Source organism: Canis aureus, chromosome 16, assembly GCF_053574225.1.
Source record: "Canis aureus isolate CA01 chromosome 16, VMU_Caureus_v.1.0, whole genome shotgun sequence".
Taxonomy (NCBI): domain Eukaryota; kingdom Metazoa; phylum Chordata; class Mammalia; order Carnivora; family Canidae; genus Canis; species Canis aureus.
Genome location: NC_135626.1, coordinates 17,061,021 through 17,078,163, shown reverse-complemented (window position 1 = coordinate 17,078,163; position 17,143 = coordinate 17,061,021). Strand labels below are relative to the sequence as shown.

The 17,143-nt window shown below is 36.4% G+C and overlaps 1 protein-coding gene across 34 annotated transcripts in view; it reads left to right on the top strand.

Annotated features, from left to right (window-relative positions):
* EFCAB5 (EF-hand calcium binding domain 5) overlaps positions 1-17,143 on the top strand; it is a 176,974-nt gene that overhangs the window by 115,912 nt on the left and 43,919 nt on the right. For all 34 annotated transcript variants that reach the window (XR_013354113.1, XR_013354110.1, XR_013354109.1 and 31 more), the window contains 6 exons: positions 2,630-2,729; positions 5,114-5,977; positions 9,045-9,119; positions 9,219-9,311; positions 13,068-13,282; positions 14,662-14,818. Coding sequence is in view for 25 of the 34 variants with exons in the window: in XM_077851861.1 (XP_077707987.1) it covers positions 2,630-2,729; positions 5,114-5,977; positions 9,045-9,119; positions 9,219-9,311; positions 13,068-13,282; positions 14,662-14,818 (1,504 nt within the window). In the remaining 9 variants the exon portion in view is untranslated. The remainder of the gene's footprint in view (positions 1-2,629; positions 2,730-5,113; positions 5,978-9,044; positions 9,120-9,218; positions 9,312-13,067; positions 13,283-14,661; positions 14,819-17,143) is intronic.

Below are 17,143 nucleotides of genomic sequence, written 5' to 3'. Positions count from 1 at the left end.
CACCTGCCACAAAGAAAGAGTCACAATGTTTATTGGACCTTTTTACAGCTTAGGAACAACTTATACTTTCATGTGCTGCTCTTATACACTAATTGAGCTGTCAGCTGCTAGAGTAAGTCCCAGAGCTTTGTAGAAAGAAAAGGCTTTGTGAGATTTGTAGGGCTGCAGCACAAAAAACCTTCTTTACCTTATACCTTATCACCTAGACGATCCTACGGTATTTGAAGTGTATGGGGCAAATTGGAATGTTATAGCAAGTTGCATTAGAAGAATTACAGAGTAGATTCCTTGAGTTTGGGAGAAAATCATGCCCTCTACTAATGTTAACTATTCTCCCTTGGGAAACAGCTCCTGTGTATGATTGATTATACTGTGATAAAACCATTCACTTATTACCTGTGTAATTTTCTGTATGTATGTTGTATTTTTTTTAAAAGATTTACTTTTTAAAAACTCTACGGAGGTGAAGGTCCAAAAGTAATTACAAAAAGAACAAATTGGGGAGGATTTCTCTGGTTTTTAAAAATAAAGCTATATTAAGAGAATATTGGGCCTGGAATCAGATTTATGGGTATGTGAGACTTTAGTGTATACCATAGGTAGCATAGGTGAGAAGGGCACCTAGGTGGTTCAGTGGTTGAGCCTTTGGCTCAGGTCATGATCCTGGGGTCCTGGCCCACATTAGGCTCCCCACAGGGAGCCTTCATTTCCCTATGCCTCATCTCTGCCTCTGTGTGTCTCTCATGAATAAATAAATAAAATCTTAAAACAAAACAAATAAATCAGTGAGAAGAGACTAATCAATAAATGCTAAGTTGGGATAATCGGGAAAAAATTAAAATTAGACTTGAGCCTCAATAATGAGCAAAAATAAGTCCTGTGTTATCGAAAACGTGGATGTGGAAAACAAAACTGTAAAAGTCTTAGAAGCACCCATAGAAGACAGAGCATGTCTTTTGACCTTGGTATAGGTAATATTTCTTAATGAATACCTGTGATAAGCACAAACCATGTAAGAAATATTCAACACATTTGGCTACCTCAAAATTAAAAACATTAATATGCCTAAACTTACCAAAAGTTAAATTTAAAAATAAGTGATTAAACTGGGAAAGGATATTTGCTATATAGATAACAGAATAATCATTATCACAAATTTATGAATTATTAAGAAATAGACAACTATTCCCAACTGAAGAAAGGACATAAAAAAGCCTTCCATAGGTGAGGAAACCCAAATACAGATAAACATATGAAAATATATTTAATTTCACTAATAGTTAAGGAAATGCAAATTAAAATAACTAGATACCATTTTTTATCCATCAGATTGGAAAAGAATTATGAATTCAAACAATATCAAGTATTGTCATGATATGGAGAAATAATATTCTCATTCAGCAATGGTGAGAAGTAAATTGGTATAGGTATTTTGTGGAGCAACTTGACAATATCCACTATAGCTGAAAATGTTGATAGTGTACAATCTATTAATTAACACTTTTAATTACTTACCCTAGGGAAATGTTTATACATGTATGCAAGGAGATGTGTATAAGGATATCCACTGCAGCATTATTTTGGTATCTAAACACTGGAAATAATCTAAATGCCCATCAATAAATGAATTTTAAAAAAATACAGTGTTTTGGGGACACTTGGGTGGTTCAGTTGGGTTAGTGGCCAACTCTTGATTTCCAGTCAGGTTATGTTCTCAGAGTCCTGGGACCACACTCCGCATTGGGCAGTGAGTCTGGCTTGAGGATTCTCTCTCTCTCCCTCTGTCCCTCCTCTCTCTCTCTCTCTCTCTCAAATAAATAAATAAATCTAAATATTTTTTAATTACAGTGTTTTCATATTATAGCATACCATACAGCAGCTAAAAGGAATAAAATCTATTTCTTTACATACATGAATTGACCTCAATGTTTGGTAAATAAAAGCAATTTTAAAAAGCACACATGTGGGCAGCCCCGGTGGCGCAGCGGTTTAGCGCCGCCTGCAGCCTAGGGTGTGATCTGGAGACCCTGGATCAAGTCCCACGTCAGGCTCTCTGCATGGAGCCTGCTTCTCCCTCTGCCTGTGTCTCTGCCTCTCTCCCTCTCTGCATCTCTATGAATAAATAAGTAAAATCTTTAAAAATAAATAAAAAAATAAAAAGTACACATGTGCTATGATATCAATTATATGTTTTTAAAGTACATAAACAAAATATTAATAATCATTTCTGGGTGCTGGGAATACAAACATTAGTTTTATAATTTTCTCTATTTTTCTGTGGTTAAAATATTTCTCAAAAATTATGCAAAAAACAACTAGAGAGCCGTTGTTTCAAATGTCATACTCAGATCACATTAAATAAGAACTGAGTATTACACATTGGATTTAGCTATTAAATCAGTAACTACTGTAAAGCATCTATTAAGTGCAAGGTATTTTGACATGTCACAAGATAGAGAAGTAGAGTATAAGCCTAAAGACAAGATACACTTTCCTGATTTTGACTCTGCAACTTTTATTTACATAATTATGGTAGTAGTAGTGATGATAAAAGCTTCAAGAAACTGTATTTCATTTACATAAAAATCTCAAATCTCCTGTATCAACTAATTGCAAACTTTCTGCTTAGGTAGGATTTTTGGATCGGCAGAGGACATTGGCTTTGTTGGAAACATTCTATGACCAAAGTTCAAAAATGCTTAGAAGTTTGCTACGAAACCCAAGACAATGTAAGTGCTGTTCAAAGGGAGTATGCTTGGGGATCCCCGGGTGGCTCAGAGGTTTAGCGCCTGCCTTCCACCCAGCATGTAATCCTGCAGTCCTGGGATAGAGTCCCACCTCAGGCTACCTGCATGGAGCCTGCTTCTCCATCTGCCTATGTCTCTGCCTCTCTCTCTCTTTCTGTCTCTGTGTCTCTCATGGATAAATAAATAAAATTAAAAAAAAAAACACAAAGGGAGTATGCTCAAGCTGGAATGACAGAGTACATTCATATACTAAAAGTATTCCCACGGAATCCTTTCACATGACATCTCCCTAATTAGATCATAGTAGCTAATCTAGCTGTTCATTCACCACAATTAGATGTATTTTTCACTATAGTGCAATACTAAAAGTTGTCAAGTTAGAACTCAATTTTAGGTTCATTCGAATTAAGAGGTGCTTGAGTGAAATCTGAATGTTTTGGAAATTAAGTTGGTAATGGTAATTCCAGTTTTAATGTTCAACTTAGAATTCTAAAATTTCTAAAAAGAATAATTCCTTTTCCCAAGTATTTTTACTTGTATGCCTTTACTGAAATTATACAGTAAAAATCTTTCTTTTATTGCTTCCAAAACAAGTAGGATTATGGGTTTTGTTTTTATATTTATTTTTTTGAAGGGGGAGAAAGTAGGGGAGGGGTGGGGAGAGAGAGAGGGAGAAAGAGGGAGAATCTCTTTTTTAAAAAATCTTTTATTTATTTATTCATAAGAGACACAGAGAGAGAGGCAGAGACAGTCAGAGGGAGAAGCAGTCTCCCTGCAGGGCACCTGATGCAGGACTGGGTCCCAGGACTCTGGGATCATGACCTGAGCCAAAGGCAGATGTTTAACAATTGAGCCACCCAGGTGAGAGAGAGAATCTTAAGCAGGCTCCATGCCTAGCATAGAGTGTGATGTGGAGCTTGATCTCACAACCCTGAGATCATGACCTGAGCCAAAATCAAGGGCCAGATATTGAACCAACTGAGCAACCCAGGTGCCCCCCCCCCTTTTTTAAAAGATTTTATTTATTTATTCATGAGAAACACAGAGACAGAGAGATTCCTCCATGCAGGGAGCCTGACGTGGGACTCGATCCTGGGTCTCCAGGATCACACCCTAGGCCGAAGGCGGTGCTAAACCACTAAGCCACCCAGGCTGCCCAGCCATTTTTATTTTTTAAAAAGAAAGTCTTTGAGTGACACCTGGGTTGCTCAGTGGTTGGGCATCTGCCTTTTTGGCTCAGGTTGTGATCCCAAGGTCCTGGGACTGGGTCCCACATCAGGCTCCCAGTAGGGAGCCTGCCTCTCCCTCTGCCTATGTCTCTGCCTCTCTCTGCATGTCTTTCATGAATAAATAAATAAATAAAATCTTTAAAAAACAGTCTTTGAAGGATGGGTTTTCTGAAGAATGTCAATATTTTAGATCTGTGTGAAAATAGATACTTAAAAATCTATGAGTGATACAGATTATTCCTGAAAATTGTGGGAATCACACTTTTAGAGCTTAACAACTAAGTGTTTGGGGAGGGAAGGGGATGGTCTTGTTTCATGAGTCCCACTACAGAGAGTAGTCCTGGACACCAGGGTCGTTTTGTTATTGTTGTTATTTTTTAAGTGGGATTCTGGTAAATGCTGTGCAATCTTCCCCTAGAATTCTGAATTAGGTGTTCACATAAATTGTGGAGGAAAAGAATTGAGGCATAAAGAAGAAAGAAAGGGAGAGATTAGGGAAGGTAGAGAAAAGGAATATTAGAAAAACATAACCCAGGGAATGATAGAGACTTGCTTTTATTTTGATATTGTAGATATTGAAAAGGTATTTGAGGTGGAAGACATGTGTCCTCTTCCTCATCCCTATGCTATACTTTTTGTTGGAGGGCCAAAAGTAGAAGATAAATTTTATTGTCTTGGCAGCCTAAGCAACTCTCCAAGCAGAAAAGGAAGAATCAGAGCGCCTGGGTGGCTCAGTGGTTGAGCATCTGCCTTTGGCCTAGGTTGTGATCCCGGATCCTGGGATAGAATCCTATATCAGGCTGCCTGCAGGGAACCTGCTTCTCTACCTCTCTCTGTGTGTTTCTCATGAATAAATAAATAAAATCTTTTTTTAAAAAAAGGAAGAATTATGCTCAATTCCATACCATACCTTTTAGAAAGGGATGATTTCTAACTTACAATAGTAAGTATCTTTTATGTTCCTTTGAATATCTTTTTGCTTTTATTGTGTTGTAGGGAAAGGTAAGTTTTATTTATTTAAAGCAATAGGCCTATGCTACAATTACCGTGATCAATGCTGTTTTACATTAGTTTACTAGCTCTGATTCTGTATTATAATATCAATTATTTAGGGAAATATTTTGTTTTCTGCATTAGGGCCATTCATTGAATTTGAAGAGATAGATTTGCCTGAGTTCTGGGGAGACATGGATAATCAGAAACATATTTATGAAGACTTTGACAAAGTGCTCTTAGAGATGAATGCACAACTTTCTGAAAAATATGCTAGCAAAACCCAAAGCAAATTGTTAGAAACTCCAGAAGATCAACATTATCATGATGAACATAGTGAATCAACACTACCAGAACAGCAGAGAGGGACAACTGCAGAACAAGAACGAAACAGAATTTTAACCAAGGAACAAGAACAAGGCAGAGAGTTAACTGGAGAAAAAGAACTAGACAAAGACTCAGTAACAGAACAAGAAACCCACACAGGGTCAACTCCAGAACAGGGATCAAGTAGAGAGTTAATAATAGAACAAAGACTACATAGTGACTCAGTAATAGAACAAGAGCCACCACAAAGCATGTCTTCTTCAGAACAAGGAGTCAACATGGGAGCAACTGCAGAACAAGGACTCTACAGAGAATCAATAACAGCACAAGGACAACACAAACGGTCAGACACAGAACAGGGACCACACAGAGGGTCAACCTCAGAACAAGGATCACGCAGACAGTCAGTAATAGAACAAGAACCACTCAAAGGGTCAACTGCAGAACAAGAGCCATCCAGAGAGATATTCCCAGAAAGACAACAGGATTCAACCTTACAATCAGGAAGAGATAGTATTTTCAGAGAAAGTAAAATATTTAGGAATGCTACTTCCTTTGAGTACACTGAAATCTCCCCACAGAAAGAGAGGACTCAGGAACAAACCTATGAAAAAGAACTATTTGTGAGTTCTGAGCTGCAAGAAGAAGTCTCAACATCACGAAGAAAAGATCATCTTTCAGGTAACACAGTTCAATCTATGACATTGCCTCCATGCTTTGTGGAGTGATTGTAAAAGTCTTTTCAGAAAGTATGCATTCCAGTTGGGATCTTTTCTGGCATATCAGATCATTCAAACCTTAGATATTTTGCTGTTCAACATGTGTCTAGGCCTTGAACAATTAAATGCAAACCAGAATGTTTCTATTGTCAATTTACCTAGAATTCCTTTTGTACAGGAAGCCCGTTCATAAGGAAGAAATCTGGTAATGTTACATATAGAAAATTTCACTGAATTCCTGAAAAGGCAGTAGAAGCCCCTTTGTTTGTTTGTTTGTTTGTTTTAAGATTTTATTTATTAGAGAGATAGGAAGAGACAGAGAGAGAAAGGGAAGAGGAACAGAAGGACAGGGACAAGCAGATTGTGTTGAGCACGGAGCCTGACACTGGTCCAATACCAGGACTGTGAGATCATGACCTGAGCCAAAATCAAAAGTTGGTTGCTTAGCCAACTGAGCCACCCAGGTGCCTTGGAAGCTCCGCGTGGTTTCTTTCTTTCTTTCTTCCTTCCTTTCTCCCTTCCTTCTTTCCTTCCTTCCTTCCTTCCTTTCTCTCTTCCTCTTTCTTTTTTTCTTTTTAAATTTTATTTAAATTCAATTAATCAACATATAATGTATTATTGGTTTCAGAGGTAGAGGCCAGTGATTCATCAGTCTTGTATAACACCCAGTGCTCATTATATCACATGCCCTATTCATGTCCATCATCCAGTTACCCCATCCCCTCATCACCCTCCCCTCCAGTGACCCTCAGTTTGTTTCCTATGATTAAGTCTCTTAGGGTTTGTCTCCCTCTCTGATTTTGTCTTGTTTTATTTTTTCCTCTTTTCTTCTATGATCCTCTGTTTTGTTTCTTAAATTCCACATATGCATAAGATCATATGATAATTGGCTTTCTCTTATTGACTTATTTCACTTAGCATAATATCCTCTAGTTCCATCCATGTCATTGCAAATGGAGATTTCATTTTTCTGATGGCTGTGTAACATAGTCTGTTGTGTGTGTATATACATATATATATATATACCACATCTCCCAGAAGCCCTTTCGTTTTAACTATAAAATGGATCTTCCACTTTTTAAATAAGATATATATTCTAGGGCAGCCCGGGTGGCTCAGTGGTTTAGCGCCGCCTTTGGTCCAGGGCATGATTCCGGACACCCGGGATCGAGTCCCATGTCGGGCTCCCAGTGTGGCGTCTGCTTCTCCCTCTGCCTGTGTCTCTGCCTCTCTCTCTCTCTCTCTGTGTCTCTATGAATAAATAAATAAAATATTTTTAAAAAGATATATATTCTAGAAGAGTTTCTGAAAGTTATATTTAAGACAAAACAAAAACAAAAACAAAAAACAGGGACGCCTGGATGGCTCCGTGGTTGAGTGTTTGCCTTTGGCTCAGGTTCCTGATCCTAGGGTCCTGAGATTGAGCTTCCTATCAAGATCCTTGCAGGGAGCCTGCTTCTCCCTCCTCCTGTCTTGGCTGTCTCTGCCTCTGTCTCTTTTTCTCATGAATACGTAAGTAAAATATATATATTTTTTTTTTATTTATCTACGATAGTCACACACATACACACACACACACAGAGGCAGAGACACAGGCAGAGGGAGAAGCGGACTTCATGCACCGGGAACCCAACATGGGACTCGATCCCGAGTCTCCAGGATCGCGCCCTGGGCCAAAGGCAGGCGCCAAACCGCTGCGCCACCCAGAGATCCCCCTAAATAAAATATTTTTAAAATTTTTCTTTAATTTTTTTTTTTTTATGATAGTCACAGAGAGAGAGGCAGAGACACAGGCAGAGGGAGAAGCAGGCTCCATGCACCGGGAGCCCAATGTGGGATTCGATCCCAGGTCTCCAGGATCGCGCCCTGGGCCAAAGGCAGGCACCAAACCGCTGCGCCACCCAGGGATCCCTAAATAAAATATTTTTTAAAAGAAACCCTGCACTTCAAGTATTTGTTCTGCAGAATACTTTTACTCTGAATTACCTATGCCAATATATGCCTTTTTGCTGAAAATTTTTAACTTCTTAGAGAGCCAGTCTCAATACCACTTAAGACCTCAGTTAGGCATAAAATTTTTAAAGTTCTGTTCTTTAATTTTAGAGTCCCACAGTCCCAAAGAAAATCCTTATTCAAAACTTGTGTTCTAGATTCTACATTAACTAATTTGAAATATATCATTTTATCAGCATTGTGTTTATCTCTCCATAAAACAGGGCTATTAATTTTTGGCTCTCCTTATATAGTGGGGATGCAACTAGAAAAATTGTGAATATAGCAACTTCACAATAGTAAATTAATAGTAAATTCACAACTATTTACTAATAAATAGATGTTATTTATTAGTAAGGACTTAATTTCATTGACTGTAACAGTGATCCAAAATGACAGTGTCTAAAAAAAAGAACAAAAACAAAACAAAACAAAAAAACAAAATAACAGTGTCTAAAAAATAATAATAAAACAAAATAGCAATGTCCAAACAATATAGGAGTTTCTTTCCTTCTAATACAAATGTCAAAACTTATATGACAGCTCAATCTCATGAAATCAGCAGTGGCTTAAGTCCTATCTTGTGTCTCCTCTTACTACATAGTCCTGGATAGCTCACTACCATGTCCATATTCTGACCAGAAGGTTAAGGAGAACAGGTAGGCATTACATCACTTGCTTACAATTGGTTACAATTTAGGCATTTGTTGACATCTATCTATGACAGAGGCTAGGAAATGTAGCCCTCATATTGAGTGCCCAAATTTGGATACCACAAATAGTTTTTGTCATAGAGCTGCTCTCAACAACTAAAGTTACTAAGTGATATCATTGTGATTGAATGTGATATAACATATATTGGAAATAACCTGATAGAAAGTTTTTGGTGTTCTATTGCAAGTCATTTTTCTCATTCATTAACTTAGGAATATATCATGGAATTTATAATGTCCAATTCATAGGCATTTTCTTTTTTTCCTTGCAAGTTTTTTTTTAAATTCCAGTTTGTTGTAGCCATTTTCTTTTGTACCTTCTAGAAACTACAAAAAAGGAAATTCAGAAAGATCCATCCTGTGAAAAGTCCCAAAAAATAGAAGGAAAGTCATGGTCAGGTAACTCCTCATTTAATCCTCCTTGCATTTATACTCTAGAACAAAGACATTATGAAAGTGAAATTAAATTGTCTATGTAACGAAATGTATATTTTGTAGGTGAACTTCTTACTTGTAACTGGAAGATGAATTATTTCAAATGTGAAGATGAGGAGCAAGCCAACTTACTCTACAGTGATAACAGGTTCACAGGTACATGTTAGCAACCAAACTAGGAAGGATAGATAATAGCTCAAGTGATGAATTTAATTTACTATGGTACCCCATGATAAAGTCTGAACTTAGTCAAGACACAGGGGATCCCTGGGTGGCTCAGCAGTTTAGCGCCTGCCTTCGGCTGGGGGTGTGATCCTGGAGACCTGAGATCGAGTCCCGTGTCGGGCTCCCTGCGTGGAGCCTGCTTCTCTCTCTGCCTATGTCTCTGCCTCTCTCTCTATCTGTGTCTCATGAATAAATAAAATCTTTAAAAAAAAAGTCAAGACACAATGGCAAGGTGATCCTTGCATTATTTTGTTCCTGAGCTAATGGTTCTAAACATATACAAGATGAATGTTTTTGGTGGTAGTTGTACATGTAGGCATGTGCTATTGGTGAATACTTCTCTGCTTTAAAATATATGTGTTAATATACAATTTGTTTTTACCATTACATGCCTTTACAACTGCTTTGAACCTATGATCTAGGTATACAAAGGGAATCAGATATTGGATATTAGAACTCAATAGAAATAATCCTAGCTATTCCTCTCCCTGGTAGTTCCATAACTCAATATGTGACACAGGTTAGAATCGGTCTTGTTTTTGAAGACTTATAAAGAAAGATCTACTTAACAGAGAGAGAGTAGCTTTTAGATCCCAGATAAACCATGTATTTAACAATGATTGTTCCAACAAGTACTCATATTTTACTACACTGTTATTTTATCATTTTACCTTTCATCAACAAGTAAAATAATTATATTATTTTCTTCCTACCTGCAATTTTTTCTAATTTAAGCCTGAATCAAATAACAAACTTTCTATCCTCAAAATATTTTGGTGAAATACGTGGCATTGGTCAAGGTCCTGTGGCCTGCTAGTTCATATTCTTCTTCTCCTGTTCTTACTTCTTTATTTCAGTTTTGCTTAACCATCTTAAAAAACTGCATGGGTGATTATTTTTAAGTCATATCAAATCTCATATGGAAGGAATGAGGGCACACATGATTGAATTGATGAATAAATTGAACATAAGTCCCTGGGCTGATATTTTATGAAATACACTTTATATTATGAGATTGAGCTTCTAGATAAATATATTAGTCAAGACTTTTTGGGGAAGAGGCTGCAATAGTATTTATAGATTTATATAACTGTCAAGACCAGACGACAGCTGGCTTCAGGCACAAATGAATCCAACAACTCAATAACAGCTCAATAATAATTTCTGCCTTTCAGCCCTGTTCCTTTCTGTGTAATTTTCAGTTTTAGGTAATCTTCTCCATGCTGTGGCAGAAATGTCCATAAGAGCTGCTGAGCCTATATCCTATATTCAGGAATCAGAATATGTAAAGAGTGATTCTTCCCCAGTAGTACCCCAAAAAGCTCTGCGGTTCATTTTTATTGGCATATACTGGACTACATGGTTGTCATATGGGAATCATTGACCAGACCTGTATCATATGGTCACTCTTGTAGCAAAGGTGGAGGAGGCTCAGTATCACCTGATTCATCTAAATCTAAAAAGAACTTATCAAACTCAATACCCAAAAAACAAATAATCCAGTTAAGAAATGGGCAGAAGACATAAATAGACATTTTTCCAAAGAAGACATGCAGATGGCTAACAAACACATGAAAAAATGCTCAATATCACTCATCATCAGGGAAATACAAATCAAAATTACAATGAGATACCACCTCACACCTGTCAGAATGGCTAAAATTAACAACACAGGAAACAACAGGTGTTGGTGAGAATACAGAGAAAGGAGAACCCTCTTATACTATTGGTGGGAATGCAAACTGGTGCAGCCACTCTGGAAAATACTATGGAGGTTCCTCAAAAAGTCAAAAATAGAACTACCCTACGATCCAGCAATTACACTACTAGGTATTTACCCAAAGAATACAAAAATACAAATTCAAAGGAATACATGCACCTCAATGTTCATAGCAGCATTATCAACAATAGCCAAATTATGGAAAGAGCCCAAAACTTCATCAACTGATGAATGGATAAAGAAGATGTAGTGTAGGAGTGCCAGGGTGGCTCAGTTGGTCAAGCATCCTGGGATGGAGTCCCACAAATGGCTTTGTGCTCAGCAGGGAGTCTGCTTGTCCCTATGCCTCTTCTTTTGCCCCTCCCCCCAGCCATGTTCTCTTTTTCTCTCTCTCAAATAAATAAATAAAATCTTTTTTAAAAAAGAAAAGATGTAACATATCTAGATATAAATATATATAAATGGAGTATAACTTAGCCTAAAAAAGAATGAAATCTTGTTATTAGCAATGAAGTGGATAGAGCTAGGGCAGCCCAGGTGGCTCAGCAGTTTAGCGCTGCCTTCAGCCCAGGGTGTGATCCTGCAGACCGAGGATCAAGTCCCATGTAAGGCTCCCTGCATGGAGCCTGCTTCTCCCTCTGCCTGTGTCTCTGCCTCTCTCTCTCTCTGTGTCTCTCATGAATAAATAAATAAAATCTTAAAAAAAAAAAAGAAGTGGATAGAGCTAGAGTATATTATGCTAAGTGACATTAGAGAGAGACAAATACCATGTGATTTCACTCATATGTGGAATTTAAGAAACAAAGCAAACAAGCAAAGGGGAAAGAATAAGAGAGAAAGAGAGAAAGAAACAGATTCTTAATTATAGATAACAAACTGATGGTAAACAGAAGGGAGTTGGTTGGGAGGATGGGTGAAATAGGTGATGGGGATTAAAGTGCATTTGTCATGATGAGCACAGGGTGATGTATGGAAGTCCAGAATCACTAAATTGTACACCTGAAACTAATATCACACTGTACAGTAAGTGGAATTTAAATGAAAACTTAAAACATAAAAAAACCAATTATTCTAAAAGAGTAATACAATAAGATCTCATCAAATAATACTTTTGTCTATTAAAAGATGTCATTAAAGAAATATATAAGTCACAGATGTGGAAAAAGTACTTGAAATATTTGCAAAATTTATATCAAACAAAGGACTGGTATCCAGAAAATATTAGGATCTTCAACAACTCAAAAATTAGAAGATAAACAACGTAATATAAATGAGCAAAACATGCTAATAGATGCTTCACAAATAAAATACATAAGAATGACCATGAACACATGAAAATGTGTGCAATGTCATTAGCCATCATGAAAGAACAGGCTAGCATTAATGAAAAAACCACTACCCCTGACCCGAATGGCTAAAATGGAAAAGATTGACAACACTGACTATTGGCAAGATTGTGGAGAAACTGGAACTCTTCAGTACTGTTGGTGGGAGTGTAAAATGTTACAGTTATTTCAGAAAATATCTGTGTGTTTATTGTAAAACCAAACACATATTTATCCATGGCCCAGAAATTCCAATCCCAGGTATTTATCCAATAGAATTAAAAGCATGTTTACAACAACAACAAAAACACATATAAGAATATGTAAACCAGGTATATTTATAATAGCCTAAACTTTCTGGAAATATTTCAGGGGTCTCTCAGTAAGAGAATAAATTTAAAAATTGTGATATATTTATAAATTAAATATTTCTCAGCCATAAAAATGAAATATTTGTACATGTGAAATAAAAATAAAAATATAAGCTGACAATAAGGAAGAGATGCTTTCCTGATGAGGGGAACATAGATTCCTAACAGAAAAAAGGCAGCAGATGTTTATTACAATAAGTACTCATATATTTTCCCTAAGCTTTAAGAAATTGTTCACTTTACTGTTTGTTGTATGTTTCCTGCTTATTAGACCTACACTCAATTATCAGAAATATTCAGTCTTACAAGGAAGTAAAAGGTAGAAGTGCTTTCAATGGAGTTTCCTTCAATCTGCTCCAGTTTGTGCAACTTTTGGAGACATTTGTTGGTGAAGATGTCCCCTTGAGTGTCAGTGAGACTCTCACAACCTTTTTTAAGAGGGGCTATGTTGAAACAAAAGAAGAGAAAATAAGTGGCTTAGAACAGGTGAGCGATATTATTTATCAATAAAACAAGTAGAGTCACTATTATTAGTAAATCTCTCAACCTCAGTTACTCCTAATGTGGCTTTTTAAAAGACTTATAACCAAGGGACCCCTGGTAGCTCAGTTGGCTGAGCATGTGACTCTTGATCTCCATTCAGGTCTTCATTTTAGGGTCATGATTTCAAGCCCTGCATTGGGCTCCACACAGGACATGGAACCTACTTAATAAAAGAAATAAATTTCATTAGAAAAGATTTATAACCAAATTTATCATTTTGTTTCAATGAGCATAGCCATTAAATATTTTATTTTATTGTCAAATGTTCCGAGATCACACTCCAGAGAGTTCATTCCCCTAATAACATGATTGCTGGTGGCAGGAGATGGTTTATTGTACAGCTTTCTTTTGCTCCTCTGAAGCTTGAAGAGCAGATTCTGAAGAGTAGATATGTGTATGTACAAAAAAAGTGTGTGTGTGTGCACACTATATGCTGTGTGAATGAATTTAAAATGCACATACCTAGGAGTACAATTATTATTTGTATATATATTTTTATTCATGTGAGTCCAGGTAAAACATATTTCCTAAGACCTTAACTAGTTACTTGAGTGATAAATGCATACACATTAGCCCATTTAAACAATTTATATGCTCTTTTGTGAAATACATAAATTACACTCACCAGGCATATTCACTAACCTCAGCAGCCTTATGAGTCTTCTCAATCTAATCCTAGAATTGATATCTCTTTTGCTTCCTCAATTGCAGTTCCCCCATTTAACCAAATGCTATATATTCACTTTCTTTTAGCAATTAAATCTATGTAAAAAATAATTTAGTTACTATCTATCTAACTTATATAATTAACCTAGTAAAAAATCTAAAAGGTAAATAAAATCAATGTCAAGTTGTGTTAAAATATAAAAAAATAATTCTTGAATGCAGTCATTTTTCATTGTTTGAATACTAACATTCATCCTCTTTCACTGCACAGCATCTCCCACCAAGAAGCCAGGTAGAACGTGCCATGTATTTATCACATTTCTGAACAATCAGTGAGGGAGTAGAAAGAAATGAATCAAAAATTCTTTAGAGGTGTAGTCCTCTTCCTAAGTTAATGTGTTTCAGTCCAATGCAGAGAATGCCTGTTTTTGTTTGGGTTGGGTTTGGTATTTTTGGTCTAGGGGTGAAACAGAGAAATGGTGTTTAGAGGATTAAAATTAAATGATTCATTTTCCCATCAATATGCTATTTCAGCTTTCTTTTATAAAGCTGTTTTTAGAAATAGTGCTGTACTTTTGGAAGGATAAACATAGGATGGCAGCTAGCACAATGAATAGTGTGTCTTCTGTACTTTGTCATCTTGTTTGTATCCCTAGACTAGACAAAATGCTTCCAGAGTCCGACAGGAACTTCTCCTAGAAGCCCTGTTTCAGAAGTGGGACAGTGATGGCTCAGGCTTCTTGGATCTGAAGGAAATTGATGAACTTTTGTACACATACAAGGAGGGAATGGAAAAAGAATCCATGAAGAAAGGTAAAAAGATAAGAATTTTCCTATTAAAGGTGTGGTAACAACTTGGCTTCAAATTTTCCAGTACTATGACATGTATAGTTAAAACTCTGGTTCTGAAACCACAAGACACCACTTCACACCTATTAATATGGTTATAATTTTTTTCAGCTTTATTGAGATATAATTAACATAAAACATCATGCAAGTTTAAGGTGTACTATGTGTTGATTTGATACATTTATATACTGTGAAATGATTACCAAAGTAGCATTTGTTAACACCTCTATAACTTCCCATAATTACTATTTCTTTTTTGTGATGAGAACATTTAAGATCTATTTTCTTAGCAACTTTTAAGTATATAATACAGTACTGTTAACTATTATCACCATGTTGTACATTAGACCCACAGAACTTACTGATCCGGTAATAGAAGTTTATGCCCTTTGGGGCACCTGGGTGGCTCAGTCGGTTAAGCATCTGGCTCTCAGTTTTGGCTCAGGTCATGATCTCAGGGTTGTAGAAATGAACCCCATGTTGGGCTCCACACTCCACATGGCGTTGGCTTCAGACTCTCTCCCTCTTCCTTTGCCCCTCCCCCGGCTTGCGCATGCTCTCTGTCTCTAAAATAGATTTTAAAACCTTTAAAAAAAAAGTTTATACCCTTTGGCCACCAGTCCCCCATTTACGCCACTATAACCCCTAAGAAATACCATTTTACACTCTGAGTTTTGCTTTTTTTAGATCCTACATGATATGTAGATCATGTATATATCATGATATAATATTTGCCTTTCTCTGTCTGATTTCACGCAGCATGATGGCTTCAAGATCCATCCACAACAGCACTCCATCTTTTTTCATGATTGAATAACATTCCAGTATGTGCATGTGTGTGCGCATGTGTGTCTATGTGTGTGTGTCTGTGTGCATTTAGGAATCACATTTTCTTTATCCATTCATTCACTGATGGACACTTAGAGCTTTTTTTCATATCTTGCCTATTGTGAATAATTCTGCAATGAACATGGTGGTACAGATATCTCTTCGAGAGAGTGATTTCATTTCTTTCCAGTAGATATTCAGAAGTGGAATTGCTAGATAATATGGCAATTCTATTTTTAATGTTTTGAGGAAACTCCATACTGTTTTTCTTAGTGGTTATACCAATTTACATTCTTTACATTTTCTCCACATCCTTGCCAACACTTGTTATCTCTTGTCTTTTTGATACTAGACATTCTGACAGGTGTGAGATATCTCATTGTAGTTTTGATTTGCATTTATCTAATTGCTAGTGATGTTGAGCATCTTTTCATGTACTTTTTCAGTCATTTGCATGTCTTTGGAAATATGTTCAGTATCTTTGCCTATTTTTTAATGTCTTGTTTTGGTTGTTGTTGCTTAACTATATGAGTTCCTTATGTATTTTGGATATTAACCCCTTATCAGATGTATGATTTACAAGTATTATCTCCTATTCTTTAGGTTTCCTTTTCATTTTGTTGTGCAGAAACCTTTAGTTTCAGGTATTCCCACTTACTTACTTTTGCTTTTGTTACTTTTGTTGTACGGCTGTAATTTTAAAAATAGAAAAATAATAAGTGTTGGCAAGGATATAGAGAAGTCGGAACGCTCATGCACTGCTGATAGGAAGTGTAGAAAATGGCAGAGCTAACAGGAGTGGAATATGTTGTAGAGTGCTTTGTCCAAGACCCTAATGTTAAATAGTTATATTACTTTTGTACCTAGCTACCCTCATTCTTAGGGTTTAAAATATCCAAAACATTTCTCAGTTCTGTCTATTTTCTCTCTTTGTTGTATCTCTCTGCCTCTACAAGGTTTGATTCACCTCTCAAGTGCAGCTGGCTTGCAAGTTTCTCCTGGGTTTAATAATTTAACCACTTAATTCTCCTTAATGACTTCTCCTAAACTTCATTTTTCTCTTCTGATCAATACTTCCCAATCAAAAGTTACTAAAATTATTTTTCCAGTATAATAAATTTCCTCATTCATTTGATTAGATTCCAGTATAAATTATTTTGCTTTCCATTGGGTTTAAAGATTTATCTGGTGACTTTTACATACTAGATTTCCAATTCTTAAAGTATATGGTGCATGATAAAAAGAATGATCAGGGTTAGTTAGGTTTTCAACTCTTTCAAAAATTATGTGTTCATTGATCTTTGAATGTACCTAAGTTTATCAATTGTCATGTGTTTTTCATTCACTATGTCTTTTGCAAACTTTATACTACACTACTTGTCATAAACTGCATCCAAAGCACGAAGTTTCAAAGGACACAATGAAGTGGTTTCCACTTATTATTTCATAATACAGAACTGT